The sequence below is a fragment of the Haemorhous mexicanus genome, chromosome 1, assembly GCF_027477595.1.
Source record: "Haemorhous mexicanus isolate bHaeMex1 chromosome 1, bHaeMex1.pri, whole genome shotgun sequence".
Taxonomy (NCBI): domain Eukaryota; kingdom Metazoa; phylum Chordata; class Aves; order Passeriformes; family Fringillidae; genus Haemorhous; species Haemorhous mexicanus.
Genome location: NC_082341.1, coordinates 18,543,919 through 18,566,564, shown reverse-complemented (window position 1 = coordinate 18,566,564; position 22,646 = coordinate 18,543,919). Strand labels below are relative to the sequence as shown.

Genomic DNA, 22,646 nt, shown 5'->3' with positions numbered 1-22,646 from the left:
AACATCTCCTCAGACTTTGTGTTGCCTATTGGCAGTGTATCAAAAGAAAGAGCAAAACAGCAGCTCATCTCTCCAGCAGTGTCTAATGCAGCAAGTATGCAGCTATGTCAGTCTCTTTGCGCTCCACAGCTGTAATCAACTGTGGACATTGGTTATGTCAGGAGAAGCCTTAATGCTCTACAATCACAAGTGACCTACTGGGAAACAAGCACACAACACACCAAAAAAACTGGGAGGGTTTGTCTAGATCAAATAAATAGGAAAAAGAACTAACAAAGTAACAGCAGAATGGAGCCAGGCTGCAAGACCTTGATTATTTCCATTTCAACTCTTCAGTGACTTATGGCACAACTACTCCCATGGCTGCCCATTACTCCCACATAGAGTGCTCTGAGTTACAGAAAGCCCACAAGGTCTCAACCATGACCTTGGTGGAATACCAAGGAATACCACTGCAATAAACTTCCCAGTGCACGTGTGTCACCGCACTAAGAGCTTCTATGTGCTCCTGCATGCACACAATCTTATTTCACTACATTTTCTTTTCAGCAGTTATTCCAATTGGGTATTTTGCCCATAGATAAAGAAGATAAAGTACAGAGACTTCTTGGTGTTGTCCTGTTAGACAGAATAGTGACCAGCACATGCAATGGAGCTTAGGAATTCAACTTCTGTCACAGAAATTTAAAAACAGAAAAAGGAATAGTGAACAGGAAAAAAACCCCAAAACCAACAACAGTTTTGATAGCAGAGATATTCTATCCCTTCTCATTACTTCATTGGTAAAGAAAGAACTATTGATTTACTTCTATCAAATCCTCTGTCCAGCAGTCCACAGATTCAACCTGATCTGTGTACCTACTTCTAACTGAGCAGAGCGAGCTCTGCTGAAAAGATGACTCACACAAGGCAGTCTGCTGAATCTTTGCCATTTAAAAAGCAACCTCCAGACAGTCAAACCTTCCAGCTGGAAGAGGTCAGTCTGAAAGGTCTGACTTCTGTGTTTGCTTGTCCCTGGAACCCAGCCTGCTCATCCAAAGACATTGTTTCTAGACCAGAAATTTTCAAACACCATTGTAAAAAATCCTCCTTCAAAATAATAATTGGTACAACACCTACATATTGAAATTTAGAACACATCAAGTATTTATTTGAGAATAACTTTTAAAAGCCACAAATAATAAAAGTATATATTGGGAAACTTAGGACAATTATTTCTTCTACAATGTTGGGAAAGAAGGGATAGAACTGATACTGGCAGGCAGAAGTAAAAACAGATCTTCAGGAATTACATGAATAAGAAGAGACTAAAAACTGAACAGAAATCAGTCAACTGGCAAAGACAAAAACCAAATAAATAAAAAAAGTACCACCAACAACACCAAACTATGAGAGGATTTTAAAAAAATGGCAGGATTAAAAAAATGGGAATATACAGGGCAACTACATGCAGCCTAAAGCCACACGTAGCTTTAATATAAAGGCAACACTAAGTGCCTGTTGCTTGGCAATTCTTCTCCAGGTCCAACTGAAAAGCCAAAGCCAATTTTAGACAGTCATTTTAGTTACAGAAAGCATAGGGATTAGACAAAGAGGGTGTTCCTGAAGTAATTGAAATGTAAGTTAACCAGGGTGCATGCAACCACTTTAGCTCCAAAGCTGAAAGGGCAGACTGAATTTATGATGAGCAGTGAAAGCCACAGTAAAATCTGATGGCAGCAGGAATACATTTAAAAACAAACCAACCAACCACAGAATAAAGAGAAAAGATTACCTTAAAGATTAGGAGTGACAAACAGAAGACATTGGACATTAACAAGAAATTTAAAAACCCTTAGTTTTTTCTCCCAAACATGACTGCAAACATCTCAGAAGAATCAAACACATTGATAAGAAAAGAAACCAGAGAAAGGATGCTTTAAAAGTTACAGATATCCCTGTAAAGTATCCCTGGTTGATAACTCTAGTTCTTAATGAGAGGACAAATAAAAAAGGGAAACGAACTCAGAAGGCAAAGTACAGTATAACCCAAGGAGAACAGAGAGGACGGTCAGACTGTTCATTCTTGAAGCCTCTAAAAATTAGAGCAAAAGAAAACCAAAAAACAACTAGCACAGAAGCCATGGAAAATGCCTTCAAAGAATAGAGAGCAATTATTAGCTCCAGAACTGCACTGCAGAAGGTTCCTGGGATGTACTCACAAAGCTGTAACAGCACTCGAGCATCACAACCAGCACAGCAGTTCTCAGCTGCTGCCACAAGGGACCCCGGACACCGCCCTCATTAAAGAAACACGCAGTACCGGCTGGGTGAAAAACGGCTTTAGGCATACCAAAGAACAAAAAACCATTTACTTAACAGTCTCGTATTTCATCATTATTCCAGGATTAACAGTATGAAGAACGGGATTTTATTTGGGGGGAAAGTGATGCAAAAAAGGATAAAATCAAAACAACAACAACAACAACAAAACCAGCAGGAAGTCCGGCAAGTTAATGGCAGCAAACTGTAAACCTGTTGCCAAATATTAATCTAGCAAATCAAGTCCTTGTAGGCAGATCTGTTACGGCATCTAGAGAGAAATGAAGAGACTGAAGAAATGAAAAATTATCAGTATAGGTAATTTTGAAGTTTTGTTTGCATCTCTTCTGGGTAAAGAACAGAAACTGAACTAAAACAAAACACACAGGAAGTCTACAAGGAAGCATCATCTTCCTTTCTGGGGCTACAGGTGTTATCCTAGTGGTAACCAGAAGAAAACTTGCCTTTGCTCTTCTCTGTCAAGTTGCTATTATCATTGGGACTCTCGAAGAAAGGCCGTGGCCTAGAAATTTAAGATCAACTCATCCAAAATATCATCTGAACCAGGATTTTTCACAACATGGGATAGGTGTTCATACTTTATCCAAATAAAACCACCAAGGTCCAACTTAAACAAAGAAAACAAAGGACAGCATAATAAGCAAGATGCGGCTTCAAAATGTCATCAAAAGATCAGCAATGAATCTCTTGAAGATTATCTCCTTTCCTTGGGCTATATTAGAAACTGCAGCACTTTTCCTGATCCTTGAAAAGAAACACAATTTTAGAGCAGTTATACCAGAGCACATGCAGTAATTCTTGCTAAAATCACCAATTAGATATTTATCTTAAAAATTTAATACAGAAGACCTCAAGCCTGTTAAGCAGCCAGCAAGACTGAGCATAAGAAACTTCCCTGGAATAGGTTGCTATTCCAAGCACATGCTGGCTCACGCTATTCTTCTGCTCTCCTTTCTCTTGCCAGAGTGCTGGGCCTCAGCAAAGTGCCACCCTGCACTGTGCATCAGGTTAACTGATAGATTTTACACTAGTATAGCTCATCTAGAGCATTATTTCACCTCTGCAATTATGTTTTTCCTTAACCAAGACAGAATCCTTGGGAAAACTAATCCTGTTTTCAAGGTACCTACTGCCAACATATGAATCTGTTACTACCAAAATCCCAGAGCACAAGCCTTGGGCTGAGAGTCAGAACAGTCTTTTCTAGACTGAAAAATATCTGTATTACACTTACCATAGCCTAGCTAATGCCTTTCTATTAATTCAGTCACACACACACACACCCACACACCCACACACACACCAAAAAAAAAAAAAAACCAAAAAACCCACAACCCCCAAGAAAACAAAATGAAAAAAAAAACCCAAACCAACAACCCAACAGTTAAGCAGGGAAGGAGGGGGAAAGATCTGTTAATTTCCACATTTCATTGGATTTTTCTATGTTTTTAGAGTATCTGAAAGATCAATGTCCTTAATTTTTCTTTTTACCACCACTTCAGGATTCATACCATCTCACCTTTAACTGGCAATACTGGTTTCACTATTTAACTGGACAAAAAATAGATAAATAGATTTTTATCATGTCAGTTTGTTATTTTTCAGCTTTGCCAACTCATACAGGATTCCATCTTTTTAGGCATTCTTACCTTCATGCCTAAATCCACTAACAGATTGGAGGCGGGGGGGGGGGGGGGGGGGGGGTCAGAGGGAACAGTGATAAGTTTTTTTATATGTGAATCTTTTTATCCATCCACCCTTTGCTAATGGAGAGTCCAAGAGGAACCTCTGATTGAGCAAGCTACCCCTTAAAAACAGTGTAAAAAAATAATCTTACTAAACTATGCTGTGAATCTCATACTCTCATACTCAGGTGAAGCATGGCAATGAGTACAGTATATGCACTCCTTTCAGGCTTTCAGCCAAACACTCTGAGACTGCACAAGCAACCCTGGTGTAAATTGGGGGCGGGGTAGGTGTTTGGTTGTATGACAAGTTCTACACTTGCAACAGGAATGGGAAATAGTTTGTATATTTGTCTTAGCTGAACGGCAAAATATTGAATACTTGATCAAGATACAATTCTATCTTGACTGAGAAATCAATTTCAGAAAGCAACCTAGTCCAGTACTGTCTTTCCTGGCCATAGTATCAATCCAATCACGTCTAACCAGCTGTCATGTAAGGCTCTCGTATCTCATGACAGCAGACAGGATAACCAATACCCTGATAATAATGGGATACCATTAATTCAATGACAGTGTCTTTGAGTTAATCTGTTAGAAAAGACCCCAGAAGCTACAGGAATGCATCTTACATATTCCAGAAGTGAAGACACTCACATTTTACAGCCTTCTGCTTCCTTTCGGTCAGAAATTTAAGGAGATATGCCCCTGCTAACAGTTGTCTAAATACTAGTCATATTATCTTTAAAAAAAAAAAAAATTTGTGTTAAAAATCTTAACTTTGAGGAAGCCAAACACACAGAAGACAAATGAAAGAATGTTTCTTAGAAAGAAAACATGGATATCCATATTCAATGTTAAGCAGTGTTTATTTTCACAAATACATTTTACAAGTGAAGTCAACATTCTGCAATGCACAATGGCAACCTATGCAAGAGCACTTTTTAAACAGGTGTCCCAATTTACTTTTTAGACTTCAGATATTATGAACGAATGCTAACAAAAGTTTTGTACTGAAAACTTTAAAACAGCATGATTTAAAACAGGAAATATAATATCAAGATTAAAGTACTTTATTGTTAGGGCACGATTTTCAATTAAAATGCATTTCTCACCAACTCTATCCCTTTTTATTGGAGAATATAGTATTACCTAAACACTTTGGATGTAAAAACAGTTCACTCAGACATACATCCTCAGAGACAGAGAATTAAATATTAGAGTTTTACCTAAAAATCAAGATAAAGCTAACTATATATTGCAATTTGCTGCCACATTAAGACAAATTGCAACCTTAAAGAGACAATCCCAAACACGGAACTTAAAACAGGAAGTATTTACCACCAACACCTCTACTACAAAATTCTCCATCTAAACTCTGCACCCAGTACATCGTACCTACAAAACTACTGTTCCTAGAAAACAGTCTGATTTCATCTTTCCTTACCCCACACTTTTTTCTAGATACCATTTCCTTGTGTTCTCAATCTTGACTTCTCAATGTACCATATCAGACATGCAGATGCTAGCAAACAGCACAGTCCACCCTAAATTCTCATTTCTTGAAGATAATCAAGGTGCATGCACAGCATGGAAGCAACGCACAAGATTAGAGACAGGGTTTAATTCCTTTAAATAGGACCTAGAACTATGACTTTATTATGTCCCTGAACAATAAACAGATCAACTCTATTTAGAAGAATAAGAAAATTGATTATACAATAAAGAACTGTACTGAAAACCTGAAATTCAATACCCTTTATCTGATACAACTTTTAGCTTTAGTATGTTCAATTAAAGCTCCCCTATTTCAAACAAGTTCCCTAATGCAAAAGTTATTTCAGCAAGTCTCTACCTTTAAAAAACTTCTAGAATTGGGGGCATTTCATAAAACCCTGTCATGTTTCTCCTCACAATGCCAACACCCGATAGAAAACACAAAATTGAAGTCTTCACTGTGATTTAAGCAATACCAAAATCTTGCCTAAACCAGAAGGAATAAGCAAAGACATAACATGTAAGTGGTACCATCAGAATTACAATAACTGGATTAAAATATTCTTAAGTATACTTAAGTACATCACAGTAAGAACTTTGCTACAGAAATAATAAATCCGCAGATTTACTATGGTATAAAGAAACTATGAGTCAAAAAGGAGGGAGGGGAGGGATGACAGGACACAAACCAACTCTGCTTAAGACTTAACTCAAGTAGTAATACAAGCCCAAAACCTCTATGTTGCTGCCTGAAAAGAGAGCTTCTGTCCATGACTGATGTTACAGAGCTGAGACCAGTAAGCAAAGCAAAGAGACCAGAAGCAGATGATATGTTCCCAAACTCCCTACGGATATCTCAGTTAAAAGCCTAGGTTCCTATGAAAACGTGCTCAATCATTCATGTGGAGCAGGTAATCAAACAGGAAAAACAGTATAACAACAGCTATTCTTCCTTCTAACAATAAATAACCACAACAGCAACGAGGTGGATTTTTGTGCCGGTTCCATTAGAATTCATGGAATGCATAGCTAAGAAAATGCGTTGCCTACTTCTTTCCAGCAGGTTACTGAGGACTTTTGTATTTGTCCAAGCAAACTAGAGTGTCAATTTATTTTATTTTCAAAACCCTTTTATTTCTTCAGATGTAATCAAAACCAAGATGTTAGAGACTGCTTGATGACAAAACTATGAAAAGTTTCATTTAGGAACAAAGCTACAGACAAGTAATTTCATCATTCACTTAATGAATCTTCTCTGTTGGAGATGTTTAAGAGATTCTCACACCAATTGTGTTCCTTGCAGGTCAAGAGAAGCAAGTTCAACTTGAAATATATATTACCCCAAACAGATAAATGACATGCTAATAAGTCAGGACCATAGCTACCACCTAAGACTGCTGAAATAAATGTATATAAAAAACTGCACACCTGCAGGTAAGGAAGATAAGCCAGTGCTGCAAAGAAAATGCCACCAGGGACCTGACAATTTTGAAAAAGCTTTTGACAAGGTTCCATACCAAAGGCTATTAAAGTGACTAACTTTACACAAGATGGGAGGAAAAAGTCTTACAAAAAGAAAATTAATGAACAGGATACAAAAAGCAAGGCCTAGTGGCCAGTCTTCAGGGCAGCGAAAAGGCAGCTGAAAGGTCTCCTGCTGGGGGATTGGTGCTGGGGCTGGCTTCATTCAGCATTTTCAAAGACAACCTGAAGAGTCAAGCATGCAGTGATGCTAAATGTTTTGGGTAGGGACCAGACACAAGCAAGGGAATAGCAAACCAAGTGATCTAGCAAAAAAGTGAGAGATAAGATTTAGTGTAGCTAAGACTGTTGCCTTAAACTACACCTTTCCTACACAGAGCAGAGCTTGCAGCTGGCAAGTATAAATCACTTAGTGATCCAAGACATTGCTGACAGTTCTACAAATCCACTATACAGCACCAGACTGAAAGGTACCACCAGGAATGCACCTCTGAACATTGTAAATCAAAAACTGTGGCAGCTGAAAGGTATGGGGGGCAAATAGACTGCAAAACATGGTTATGTTCACATGTGCTCCCCAGTGACACCATCTATTGCCACTGGTTTCATTGCTTTTATTAAAGAAAGAAGTGTAAGGATAATACAAAAGTGCATAAATAATAAGAAACAAGAGTAGAAACCAGACAGCACATTGACAGCATTCCTTCAAGGTATCCAAGGAGCTTATGGATGACATGGAGGGATGCCCTAACTGGAGACAAACACCCATACTGTGGAATGGAAGCAGGCTCTCACTGACCATCAGGATGCCTTGCTCAAGAAAATTGCAGACTATTGCCAGATAAGGCAAGGGTGTTTAGTACTCTCAAGCGCACTAAAAATCACATTATTTTTTAACTGATACAACAGCTATTGTCCTTTAATCTAAGGTCACTAAACAGAGGTCTGCATCTCCTCCAGAAAATTAAGGTGTCTACAGATCATATCTGCTTGTAGGTAAGAGAGGTAAGTGGGTGAAAGGCCAAATTCATCATTGATGAAATTCTTAAGTCAGTAATAGGTTAAGTCTCTATCTCTCCAGCAGACAACTAGTTTAATTTTTATTTCCTTTAAAACAAAACCAAAAACTCACACAAATGCTTTCTAATTAAGCACCTAGTATTACTCAACCAGAAAACACAAAGACCAAAAATATTGACTACATGGAGTAATGGTGTCCTCCAGCACGGGAACTCTGTACCATGTAAGTGAGAATAAATATAAGTCAGCTACAAATAATTTTCAAACACAGTACACAATTTATATACAGAAGAAGTTTGTTATTTCACCATCATAAGCTGCAAAAACCAACTGATTGGCTGATCCCCTTAATCTGTACTTCAACTATGAAAACTCCATTCTCAACAGACATAAACCAACACTTGAATTTTTTGCTTTGTTTTGAATGTTGCTGGCTTATCTTGGAGTGTGGAAAGGCTACTAAAGTAGAAATAGAAAATTCTGAAGTAGAACAGAAACTACAAGTCACACAAGTTACAATATGACAGAAGAAGAAATACTTTTTATTCAATAAATAGGTAGACTCAGACTGGAAAACACATCTATTTCAAGTTTTTAATCAATTGAAAGGAATGCATGAATTGAATAAGATTTTTAATAAATCTTAATAGGAAATGGAAAGAGGCTTCCATGTAGGATTAAATTTTACAGACTTTTTTGTAGTATAACATTTTAGCAGCCACTGCTAGACACAACATCCAGTAAAGCAATTCATAATATGACTTAGACTGTCACAAAGTTAAACGGCATACAAATTTTTTTATTCTCCCATTAGAGCATTTATATCCCACAGAAGAACAATAGAGAAATCACTGAGTTTGAAATGGTGATTATTGAATATAAAAGCTAGCCTAAATCAGTTTGATAAAACTGAATTAAAACTGATCAATTTGATAAAACAAATTTAGGCTAAAAAAAGAAATAAAATGTAATAAAGTATTAATCAATCACACTAAAAAAATCATTTGCAATAGTTTTATGGGTAGATATAAACAATCATTGTCCCTTAAAGGAGAAGCTATTCAACCCAAATCAGTGCAATAAGGCTATCTCACAGCTTTCTCATGTCCTCATCAGCACTGAATGCTTCCTTCAACAACTGAAAGTACTTTACAGTACTGGAGACAGCAGCATTTCATAATTACAGCCCATGTGGCAAGACCCCTCTAGTTCTTCCTTCTCTCTTCAGTCATACAAGGATTGCCAAGCAACTTTATTTCAATAGCTCCTATGCATCGTCTGGTTTCTTCCACAAATTTTCCAGATTAACACTGATAAGGATGAATTACAGATCTATCAAGGACTGCATATGAACTTTCTTCACTTCTCACCCCACTGCTCATTTGACATCAGTAAGAACACTTTGCAAGGCCTGCAACCAGGTCATTTAGGAAACCTGCACTTAAGCAAACCCTCAGATGAGAGGCCAGGAATACACAATCCCGCTTTAAACTATTACTGTTTGCATAACTGTAACATATACCACCCGTACAACACATTATCATGTATGTGAGACTGTTTACAAATCACTTTTATACAGAGTTAGTAACGTACAAACAAGACTGACATACAAACAATAAACAAAAGAAACCCAGAAACCCCAATCTCCTCACAATTTAGGGAAACCAAACAATTTTACACTGCAAGGGAAAAAAAACCAAAAGAGAAGCAAACTTTTAACCTGCACAGCAGCTAGCTAAGCAAAAGCACAAAGACTAAGAAGCAAATCAAAAGCAAACCTGCAGATTTTCATACGCTGCATGAATTTTGTTAGCCCACTAGCATTCTGTGGAAAACCAAAACATTTCAGATATTAAAATGAATAAAAAGAGGAAATTAATGTGTATCAGACCCATTCTTAGAGACAAAATAAACCCCTCTGTTATCACTTATACACTCATTCTTACTGGCTCAGCTGCGCAACAGCACCACAGACTCTTTGTTACCGGCTCTGCTGAGAGCACAAGAAGCACCAAACCAATTAAGGAACATCTTAAATGCTGAATTCTCATTTTATTTTTTAAATTTTACCACATACTTAGAGTAAAAATAGCACCACAGATACCTCCAAATATCTCCCTTGAAGCTGCAGTTTTCTCTAGATCTGATTAGAAAACCATGTTAATCTTAATTGTAAAATGGCTGTAGATGGAGCATAAAAGCTGTATCATTCAACAGAATGAAATTAGGGCTGCCTCTATGATTTTTTTTTCACAGCTTTACAAATATGATGACTACGATCCACAGCAGTCAAGTAGTAAAAGGTCCACCGGGAAGTTGTTTACCAAATTCCATGTTAGATAAATTACGCAGCTGTGTCCGATACCAGCATGGCCACATACCTAGAACTTCAGCAAAGGAGATGAATTTTGAACCACCATAAAATGCAGAGCCTTTCGTAAGTGCCAAAGGCCACCAGCACAGGTTACCCACTCTTCTACACTAAGAAATCAGTCAATCCCTTCAATGAATTACAGATCAAACACAGAACTACTTGGAAAAAAAAAAACAACCAAAACCATTTTTTATTTCTGCAATTTGAAGATCAAACTATTATGGATACATCTTTAAAGGATTAGTGAAACAAGAAGTATAGAGAGAAAGAGCTGAAACAGTATTGCTGCTGCAGACAGAAAAAAAATCAACAAATCAAACCAATTCAAAACTGCTTGTTTTATCCTTTTTACTGCACTTTGAATACTGTCAGCTCCCTTGGGTTGGGTTCCCAAACATTATAATTTCCTACTGCTGTATGTTCTTCTAAACAGCAAGAAAGAAGAAAAAGACAACCTGAAAGAAATCAGGAAGTACTACATGAATGAATTGTCAGGGAAAGTTAAGAGCAAGTGTCTTTACTTAAATTGGTAGATTCCAAAGCACTTTTGTGTCTTGAAAAAAGGAGACAACAATGAAAGAAAAAAAATTCTTGGACAACATCCAAGTAGAAATTTAATAGGCAACAATGCAGAAAACCCATTTTTATGGAAAACACAAGCTTTACATGTCTAGATGTCTCAATCATTTTTATATGCAACAACACTGAACAGAAAGATAAGGGCAGGGCATTTACAGAATAGAATACATTATCAGCAGTTTACCTCTACATTCAGCAATTTAAAAAAAATTCCCAAAACACATAGAAACCTTTACCCTGCACCATCCCCAGTTACAAATGCTGCAGTTATCATTAGCACTTCTCTATGGTGACTCTTACAAGCCATTAAACTACTCAAAATCGAAACAACTTTGTTCTGTAAGATCCAAGTGAATACCAATGATGACTTCACACAACCTTAATAATTTACATCTTCTGGGACAAGCAGAGTTTCCAGAGCTGCTGAAAATCTCAGTTCTATGTATAACTTACAAGTAACATATTCAGAAAGGAAGTTTTTAACCATAAAGAGATGCAAAACTGTGTCCTAGTAACATACTAAGAAAATCACACAATTACTTTTATGTATTGAACTGACATTACAGCTAAAGCCACCAGAAAAAAAAGTGGATTTTCTGATGATATTTTTGTTTGAACCAGTGCAATGGACTATTACTGCCTCAATGCTGACAGCACATTCATTGAATTAAAAGAAATAAAATTTCAGGAATTACTAAAATCCCTCAGTATTCAAATAAAGGTCTGCTACTACCATCACCCAGTTGTGTATCATGGAAGTTAATTATTTTTGAAAGCTTGTAGCAAGAAAATGGAAACATTTCATCTAACTGAGAATTCTGATGTTGCAATTGACAGAGCATTTAAATCTAATGCCTTCCAATTTAGATCTCCTTAACATATACTTTGAACAAGAAGTAGAAAGCGATCTCGGAACAGGCTGAGACCATTAGACATGATGTTTAATCACTAGCTGAACAACTTTTCTTTGTCAGAAATGAGTGAGACACCAAGGTGCTACATGGCTCCATGTAATTTCACAGCACACTTTTGAAGGTCACAGAGAATATCTTATTTGTCATGCAAGGTAAAATAATCTGACAAAACAAAGCAAGAATAGCTTACAGCTCATAGTTTTGACAAAATCATCTGAAGAAGTGAAGTTATAATCACATGGAAGTGAAGTTTTGTCTTACTTGATCAAACACTTCCAAAGCTTGGAAGACTGAACTACTAGATTTTTGCTAAATTGTTTGCAGATGATGCACACTCCATGATTTTAGCAACACTGAACCCACATACTCCAACCTCAAAAAGCAGCAGGGAGGAGAACAGTCTGAAGTGGTAGATGAGAAACAAAAATATGTCTATGGAGATCGATCCAGCTTGTCACTGGGAAGAACAAACATACTGCTGAGCTTCTGGGCTACCCCTCCTTATTTCCCTCCTTCCTTGCTCTAATTATGTGCACCTTGCCTGCCAGGAAAGACAGAACTGCACAGGTACAGGTAGGCTGTTCTTGATGAGGACTTAAGAGTATTCCTTGGACAGATAGACATGATGGAGAGCTGTTTCTTCCCACTCAAAGGGATCAATCTATGTACTCAAAGTTCCCCAGAAGTTCTATTTGAAAAATAGTTTAATGTAGATTTTTTTCAGGACAATAACCCATTTGAAGCCAGAACTATGGCAGGACCAGACAAAACAACACTGACAACTTCTGAGATTGCCATTATTTCTGAAAAACAGGGTTACTAAATCTATGTCCAAGAACTTTATTTATATAATATAAAAATTTACAACTTTTGAACTGTGGTGATGTATGCATTGCATGCCCCAGTCAATGCATTTGCATAAAACAGACCCTGAAGAAATCTTACTGAGAGTTTTCTTCCATCTCCAGTAACACTTGACAATACCATAGAAGCCACAAAGTTTGTTGTGGTGTTCATTCTTTTTCTTACAGAGCAATGCCAAGAGGTACAATTCAGTGTCAGCAATTTACTAGAAACTATAGTCTTAAAGGTGCAGCTACCTCATACTTTTTGTGCAGCCCAGGAAAGCACATGTAAATTAAACTGCTTTATTGTACCTACTGACTGCGTACCATGAAGCAGTCCTGGTGTGGATGAACAGGATTCCTTTCAGAGAGAACCGAACCACAAGGTGTGAAACCAAGAGTGCAAACAGCATGTTTCAACACAAACAGGCATTGAGTCCATGCAGCCAGCCTGGAATTAGTTCAACAGCAAGAAATAAAGAAAATCCCCAAAATGCAAACAGTATGGACATCAGTTCCACAGCACCAAACATTGCAAACATTGCATTTTACAGACATAACCCTGTCAGATCCTGCTACTTGACACAGCATACAACAGCTCATCTGTTCCAGCGTTCTTGAACGAAGCCTATTAGCCCAACACATCCAGCTCATCTGGAGAAGTTGTGGTTTCCCACAGCCATAGAAATCCAACTCCTTGGTTTTCACGTCATGCAATTTCTTGGAGTTGCAAACATACCAATGTCTCACAGGCTGTCAGAACAAAATCAGGTTCTGTACACACAGTTCTGACTTTATGCTGCAGCATCACCTACCAAACCCATCATCTTGCAGTGGATAGAACACTCATTGTTCTCTACAGTAAAGGCACACGAACACATTAGAGCCTGGTTCAATATGAAGCTCATGTGCCATAAGAAAGGCATAAGCCAATACTGAAGAAAATATCCCTCTCAACATTTTTCAGGTTACATATTTATCCGTCATGCTGGCCAGCAAGTCCTACTTGTTAACTCTCCCTCAAGAACCTGAACTCTCAGGGCCTCTTCCACTAGTGCTCAGAGTGTTTGCTTTCCTGCAATGCACAGGCCTAGCAGAACTGTCACCACCAACCCCTTCCCTTAGGTGATCACCAGTGGAAGTCAAAGCGTTATGCAGACCTTCCTTGGTCCTGACACACAACACACAGCTCCACACAGCTCAATTCCAGCAATACAGCTCATGCATTCTAATACATCTTAACAAACAATTGTTACCAAAAAATTTTTTTATCAGATCCTTTGTATCCAAGAACTGTATCACAAATTTCAAAAGACATTCAGAGGCTTGCAGTGCATTCCTGGCTGCAAGTCAAAAAAAGTGGAGGAACAAATAATTCTCTTGAAGCCATAGTAACAAGTTATAATCAAAAGCATATTTTGGGAAGGAGAGCCACAGGTTCAACTGATGTAAAGTTGATTCATCCAAAGCATATCATATTCATGAAGATATCAACTATTAAAAGCTGTAAGAAATGATATAACATTAATTTGACCCATTCATTTGTCCACCATACAAGCTTGTAGCTCCTCAGATCTTCCTGGAATTTTCCCAAGATGTTAACATCGCATTTTTATGTTCTCATTCTCAGGCAACTGGTCATCATATTACTGAGTCTGCATAGACTCTGGTTTAATTCTGCTACTTCATCTGAGTTTTTAGATTAATAGTATTTGGTCCTGATTCCTTTGTTGGTTTGAAACTGGCTATATTGAAGTGATTAATGAAATTGTTATTACATCAGATTTGTCAAGAGGTTATAATTCTATTTTCTTCAGTAACCACTTGGGGGGAGAGAGAAATGCAACCTTTTCTCAAGCCAAAGATTACATCCCCATTCTACTAGGTCAAACTTCTTGAAACCAGCAATGTTTTATATGAGTCTTTTAAGTTAATTACATCGTCAGTTTAAGCACCACCAAAGAAAGGGAAGGTAGAGCAATTCCCACATTGGTCAGAACAGCAATAGTAACAACAATTCAAGTCTTTCTTGTGCTATGGTTCTATTAAATCTGATAAAACCCTAAATAGATAGATTGTGTCCTTGTATAAAAATCAGAGACTTCTTAATCTAGGTTCTCACCCCTAACACTTGGGGGTTGAACAAGAAGGGACCTTCCAACCTCAACCATTCCATGGGCATTTGTATATTGCTCAGCCATCCCTCTTTGAAATCAGGAACAAAGGTCAGTTATTTAACAGCCAAGACAGTCACAGTCTTACTCTTACTTTATCATTCCACATTCAGAACCACAGCAATCACTTTGCTTAGATCACCCTCTATCTTTGCCACTGATATCAGAAAACACTACAGCAGCTCAAACTTAACATGTTACCAGAGCTGGATGAGTTACCTGACAATGCTGGGAGGCTTCCACAAGGCCCTCAAAATGACAAAACACAAAACCCTTATTCCTGCAAGCACAGAACAGCAACAAAACAAAACTCTAATCATTTCTCTCCAATTTGAGTGAAAAAATACACACAGCAGAGGCTTCACCAAAGCATGTTTGAGAGCTACAGCACTTCCCACAATGCCTTCTGCATCTTGTCAGTTGAGGTCAACATCAGCTTCCGACATCGTGTATGAGTTCAACAATCAGTGCCACAATTCTCCCATCAAAACCTAAGCTGCTTTAATGCCTTAAGGAAGCATTGGAGACATTCCCTATATTTTTCCAAAACACAAGATGACATGTTTAGAAGAAATCCGGCAGCCCTGATACACTACTGTTAACAAATACAGTTGAGCATCCATACCTCAGATGCTGAAGTTACATCCTGCATAATGGAGAAGTACTCCCACTCCCAGAAGCTCATGAAGGAAGAAGGGATTAAGAGGACATGATACAAGGCAATGAAATAAGAATGGGTGGGAGGAAAAGCAAGCCTTGATGAATGAAAGATAATTAATCCGTTCAAAGGTATGGCGATAAAGGCTATTGTCACACACACAGTCAACTCTTGTTGACAAGAAAACCACCTGAACTGAGGAGAGGAAACCTCTAGTATCAGAACTACAAAAAGTGAAATTACAGCACTATAGTAAAAAACATCACAACTAAAACAACAATGACATACAAGAAAATAAGCTCTATTAAACCATAGTATTAAAAAATAGCAGAAGACCTGAAGAAATCTGCAAACATCACGTTGAGACATTATGGTAAAAGACAGCTTTGTGTTGAGACACCAGGGAAGGATACAGCACACCTGAGATTTGTGCACTTCCCTTGATCCTGTCACAAGACCAATTGCCCTTCTCATAAGGTAACTTGAACAGCACCAGCTGCCGAGCAAGGCACTGCAAGACAACATCCCTTCAGGATGACATGAGGATCTTGCTGGAAGTTTCAGATATAGGTCAGAGCTGGAGAAGCAAGCAGCAGGAACAAAGGATACAGTGTGAAAGAACCTATAAATCCACACAGCACTTTCCAATCCTACAGATTCCTACTGAAGCTCAATTCCCAACACTGCATACTCCATTATTCCACTCACAGGTCTATTCTGCTGCATGTGTCAAGAATCAGCACTATGTACACTTTCAGTCTTGGCTATAATGACAAGATGGGTGACCACTTTAAACAGGAAAAACCCAGAAAAACTCTGTTTCATTTGTGTTGCACTTCCACCAACTTTTTCCTTGCTCCCACACTGCAAGTGATACAAGTTTGCCATTATGACTAGGAGTAGAAATGTGAGCTAGAAGAATATTTGCTTGTTAAAATTAACATTTTGCTAAACATACAGGGCAAGGTAGAGATCCGGCCCTAGAAGAAAGGACTGTGGAAGATGTTAACAAAGAGTTGCATACCAGACCTGAACACAACTAACAGAAACAAAGTTTTCATTCCTACATAATCTAATACTAAAATTGTCTTTGAGAATTAACACCTAGATTTTTAGGGTCTTGAAAATGAAGCATGAACAGCAGTGCTTGCTGTGTTGTATAGATGATGATATTCCATAGTATTTAACACTGGATGCTTAAGAAGTACTGGAGGAAAGAAAGAGATGAAACAGAGTCAGAGCAACTACAGCCAGTGGTTTCCAAAACTAGACACTTAAACATTGAGACATCTTCCCTCTCTTTTTAGACATGGCCTTAGTGAAAGGCACCTGAAAATACAGTCATTACTCTCAAAATCTACAAGAACTACTTCAGAATAAGCTTCAAGGTTGGCAGGGAAGCCTTTAAATAGGATCAATCCCCAGAATATAGCACTGGAAAGAGAAAGTATTAGGGGTACAGAATGCACTAAGAGACAGAGAAAGAGCAAAATGTCTTTTGGGGATTCTGGGTGAAGTAGCAGCATATAAAGAATTGTGTATTTCATTATTAAGGAGAAGAACACTGACTGGAAAAAAGTAAAGAGTGGTTAAGATGCATGTAGAGACACTGAGTAGGGTCACACATAGAGCAGAGCATCTAGAGAAAAGAAAGGGCATCACATGGGAGCCCAGACAAGTGATACGAGCTGAAGATGCCAAGCGGCAGTGAAACCAGCAACCACATCCAAGATGTACACACAAACCATGGGATAAAAGTGTTCCTAACAGGAGTTCCTGTCTTGACCACACTGGCATGAAAAATTAATTGAAGGTGCATAATAAATTCTTTAGGATAATGTTAGGTGTTACTTATCAGAGAGAGGTGAAAACCACACACAATAACCAAGATACATGGAAAGTAAACAAATATAACCATCTACGAGCCATTAACAGAGCAAAGGGTCACAGTCTACCACATGGCATGGGTGAGAGAAAATATGAACCGCAACACATGGTGATGCACAATCTTAAGATAAGGATATAGCAGCTATGCAGAAGGAGGGAAAGGTGAGAAACTGCCATACCGACGATATGAATGCAAAGTGTGAAAACCCCAGAAGCTACTTTTGTCTGGCTGTAGGTGCATTTGGAGAAAATGAGATATGTTCAGAACAGCAACAGGCAGTAGGAACACACTGGTGTGTGGGAGAGGGAGGGCTGATTCATGGTGGGGCAGGAAGGAGAAGTAACAGAGCAGTACCTGAAGCAGAGCAGAGCCCCCGCAGTGGGAGGGGAGAGGCTGGGAAGGGACAGGCGCGTTGCCCCGAGCCACGGGAGCCGGGGTCCTGAGGGCCAGGGCAGGAGGAGGGTGACAGCGCCGGGCGAGCGGCCGAGGGGCCGGCGGGGAGAGCCGGGCAGCTGCGCTGGGGGTCAGAGGCACCGGTGACCGGCGCGGCCCCTGGGAACGGGCGAGGGCAGGGGGCGGCGGCGGGCGGGCTCGGACCCTCGCTCACCTGCTGCACCCCCAGGAAGTCGTAGAAGTTCCGCGGCACCTCCTCTACCAGGTCGAAGAGCTCCAGGTCGCCGCTGTCCCAGGCGCGGGCGCGGGGCGCAAGCAGCGCCAGCAGCGCCAGGAGCGACAGCAGCCGAGGGCGCGGCGTGGGCCGCAGGCGGGCCATGATCCCCGCCTGCGGTGGCGGCACCGGAGCGCGGGTGGAGCGGAGACGTGCCCGGGGGGAGGGGGGCTCCGCGGAGGCCGCGCTCGCCGTGGCGGCCGCTCCGCACTGAGGGGACGCGCGAGGCCCGGCCCGGCCCCGACAGCGGCGGTCCCACGGCGGGGGAGGGGTGTGGGGGGGCGCTCCCCGCCCGGCCAATCGCCGCCTCCGCTGCTCGTGACGTCACGCGCCCCGGCAACTGCCAGCGCTCGCGCAATGGAGAGGCCGGAGGGGGAAGGGCGCGAGCGGCGCGTGGCGCGAGCTCAGTGCGCGCGGACGCCCCGCCCCGCCCTTCCCCCGTCCCGCCGGGAGCCGCGGGAGCCGCGGGAGCGGCGGCGACACTTCTGGCGAAGCTCGTGGGGACACTCACAGGGCTCCAGTCCCTCTCGGCTGCCGCCGTGGCCCTGGAACACCGGTGTCTGCGGGGCCAGCGGTGCCCCCGCGCGCTAAATCGTCTTTCGATTTTCTGTCTTCATTAACTCCTTAAGGGCGTGTTTGATTCCTGTAACCTATTCTACCCTAAAATCGCTCCACGCTGCTGTTAGTATCAACCCGACTTTTAAGGTGTTGTCCCCGAACCTGTCGTTCTTTCCTAGCTTAAATTAATGTGAAATGTTTCACCTGGGACGCTAGATGAGAAATTAGATGGAAAATTAATGGCCGAACAATACAAATTATCAGCATTAAATCACTTTTCTCTGGCACAGGCAGACTCCTCGGCACACCCCATCTGTTTCGTCTCTCTCGAAACTAGGCCTGGTTAATAACTCACTCTGGGAATCTTTTTAAGAAAAGAGAGATTCACTCATCTGAAAAATATTAATGAACTAAATTTTAAAAAATAGGGTTTGCAATTTAAGAAAAAAAAAAATCCCAAATGCCAGTCTTATCTGCATCACCTGAATTCACCTAGGCTACCATTTACAGAACCACTGTACAGTAGAGTGCTTCCTTGGATACTCCATGGGAATACCAGGATGTGGCTTTAAAATACACTCTGCTCAGGTCTGAGTAAGGAGTTGAACCAACACAGCCATTATCAATTTTCCAACTCATAAAGTATAGAGTAGTCTTAGGTATTCTCTACTATTGAAACTGTTCCCTTTTGTATAAACTATTTAAATATTAATTAGATTGATATTTAAACTCATGTTTCCATATCCCATATGTATGCCCACTGGGCTTTTAGGATCACAATTCTGCCTCCGGCTCTGCTTTCTGAAGAGAGTCCTAAACCCATTTGGCACGAAATTATAATTTAGCCAACAGTGCTTTATATAGACCCTTTTAACTTACACTTCGCAAAAAGGTGCACTTAACTGTTCATTCTTATAATCTTAAAAAAGGTTCCTCCCACTTGATCACAAAGCCAAAAAAATCTCCTTTTTTAGAGAATGACAAAGTAATCATGGGCTAGTTAATTTATCAGCTGCTTTGTTTGGCTGGAGCCAAACCTGGTATAGATCAGTTTCTTCCCACTTCCTTACTTTGTTAATCTGTTCTGGTTTGCATGCCAGTATCCCCAGTATAAATTTGTTGCCCTGTATACTTACATTATCCTTCCTTTCAAGTCTCAAGCTTTATTGCACAAAAATACCAACTCGGGTTCAAAACATTACCTACTCATAAGGTTGTAGAACAAAGTTTAAACATGCAAAGTAGCCTCAGAAACCAGGGGCAAATAAAGAGTTCAATAAGGTAGCATTGTTTTTAAACCAGGTGGGAGATTTTTTTTAAATGTGAGATTAGTGATATTTCATTCCCCTTAACAGATACTTCCAAATTCTCCTTTCCTTCTGACTTGTTCTGTATTTTTCATATCTACTTGCTCTTGCCTCATTAGCTTCTAAGCCTCCTTAGTTAAGTTGATGTAGTGCGATGATGAACCTTGAAGAGAAGCATTTGTTATTTTGATCTTATTTTTCAGCATTTGGAATTTGTTCTGAAAAATTACTCCTTTCAAAACCCACCTCTGGCTGCTCTTGTTGAAACTGTTAAAAAAGCCTTCAAAAAACCTGATAAAAACAGGTCACTTATTCCATACTGCTGAGACCAGGGAAACCTGTCCTAACACTGATCACCAGTTGCAGGTGGCTTGTGGCACCAATGCTTCTGAGAACACAACAGATAATGGCGATTTTGAAAGAAATACCTCAGAATTCTTCAGATAAATTATGGCTTCTTTTAGTCAAGAGGACTGTGAATTTGGAAAGAATAATAGGGGAAAAATGTGCTAATGTTAATAGGATTATGATTATCTAAAATACATATTTAAGAGATCTCTTAATTTAAATTAGCACAGTTAAATTATTCCGATTGGTTTTAACAATGTGAGAAATTTGAAACTTGTTTTTATTCTTCTCCTTAAACCATTGGAACAGAAGGCCTAATACTGCACAGAACATTTCCAAAAGGGATTTTTAAGAAATTCTAAACTGTGAGATTAGTTTAAATGTTTCCATTAAAATGGTTCTGTACTCCAAGCATAAGTACTGAAATTTTGGGAAGAAAATGCTGAAAATACTATTAAAATGCTATAAGTGCTTCCATAATAATGAAATCTCCTTCGGTTTTCTTCTTTAAAGTCATGAGAGTAATGAAGAGTACTTCCCCCTTCTCCAGCACTTCAATTAAAGTCACATTAGCCTCCCCAATATAAAAAAAAAAAATCAGTTAAAATACAAGTCAGTTCTCTCTCTTGCCTTCAGAGAAAGATTTAAAATATAGAGCAAACATAATTAAATTCAGCAATGCTTGGCCTCTCTATGAGCCTGCAGCTACCTGTGAGACATCACAGGCTGGTGAGTTGGGAGACTGGTGATAAAGACTTAAATCTCACTATTGCAAACTCTGACACAAAGATAGAGCGGAAAGTAAAAGATTGCGCATGGCTTTTTCATCATTGTCTAAAATTACTCCTGTTGGGAAGTATTCGTATTTTTTTCCTGTGACTCAGCCATGACATTTAAATTGCTAGAAGATCAGAGAAGAGTTTTTAATCCTGTATATAGGCTCTGCAGCTGGGCAGCTCCTTTAACTGAAGGATATAGAGATCTATGAAAGCAAGGATAGCATTTCCTTTCTGTGCCCCAAATTTGCCTGCACAGGCAGACAAGTGTCACTGAACCAGGTCCACTTGGTCATGAAGCTCTACTTTACAAAGCGTAAGGGAAAGAAGCATAGAGAGAAATAATTTCTTTAAATAAATCTCTGTTCTGACACTAATTGACAGCAGCACCCAAGGCCCAAGGCGTGAACAAGTTATTATTAGCGTTTTTAACAGCACTGAAAGACCAGCATGCCTCATGAGCCCAGTAAGATTCACACGATCATATTGTGATTAGCTAGAGAGCCTGCGATTTCGGTGCCTCAAATGAATAGCAGACGTCTAGGGGAAAGAGCTTATTAAGGGACCACCCCTTTTCTTCCTAAAGATAAAGCCTTATCTCCAGCAATTGGAGAGCCTGACTGCTCTGCGGTTTGTTCCAGTTCTCTCTTCCGGCTGGTTAGTGTAGGTGTTCGGCATGGTTTTGTGCAGTCTCAGGCTGGGTACCTCTCTCTGCTCACAAAGCTGGCTCCAGAGTTTCCTGCGTCCTCCCCCCAGCCCAGGCGCTGCTTCCCACCTCGGCGCCTCTGCTCGCTGCCTCCTCAGCCGCGCTCATTCAACTCCTCGTGGGCCGCGTTTTAAGTCGAATGGGTGAGATGATCCAGCTTTAAAAAAAACAAAACCAAAAAACGCCAAAACCCAAACCAACAAAAATACCACAAAACCAAAACCAAACAAACGAACAAAAAAAACCCCCAAAACACAACCCAAAACTCCTCGCGCACACATCCGTACACACGCACAGAAAGACTCAGATGTTTCGCTGCTCCAGTTTACAACTCAACCCACGAACAGCTGCACTCCCACAATCACGGGGACAGCGAGCCCCGACCAGGGAGCAAGAACGAGAGGGCAGAGCAGGCAGGAAAGAGCCCGACTTAAAGTGGCTTTTCCACTGGACAAAACCGCGCAGTGCAGCTAGAGCCGGAGACCGAAGGCGAGCAGCTGCCCCGGCAGCAGGGCAGGGCAGGGCAGGGCACAGCGCAGGCAGGAATTGTCACATCCCAGCTGCCAGGAACGCAGCAGGACTCGCCCCGGAAGAGAAGGCTGTGCTGCCGAAGCGGCGGGGCAGCAGCAGCAGCGCTGCTCCCAGCGGTGCCGCACTGTTCCGTCCCCATAGGCGAGTGGCCTGGCTATTGCCTTTTTAAGGATTTTTTTTCTAGAGTCAGATCATTTTGCAGATGCAGTTTAGCGTTTAGCCACGCGATCAGGCGAACGGAATGGAGACGGAGAGAAGATGACATCCAGTGTGGTAGTGGGAAAAGAAGGACAGTGGGACAGGACCACATATAGC

At 40.3% G+C, this 22,646-nt stretch overlaps 1 protein-coding gene across 1 annotated transcript in view; it reads right to left on the bottom strand.

The window, feature by feature from the left end:
- DNAJC1 (DnaJ heat shock protein family (Hsp40) member C1) overlaps positions 1-18,336 on the bottom strand; it is a 108,077-nt gene extending 89,741 nt beyond the window's left edge. Inside the window, exon 1 of the mRNA XM_059841921.1 lies at positions 18,046-18,336. Within this exon, the coding sequence (XP_059697904.1) occupies positions 18,046-18,210 (165 nt within the window). The 5' untranslated portion in view covers positions 18,211-18,336. The remainder of the gene's footprint in view (positions 1-18,045) is intronic.
- Between the last annotated feature and the right edge of the window lie 4,310 nt (positions 18,337-22,646).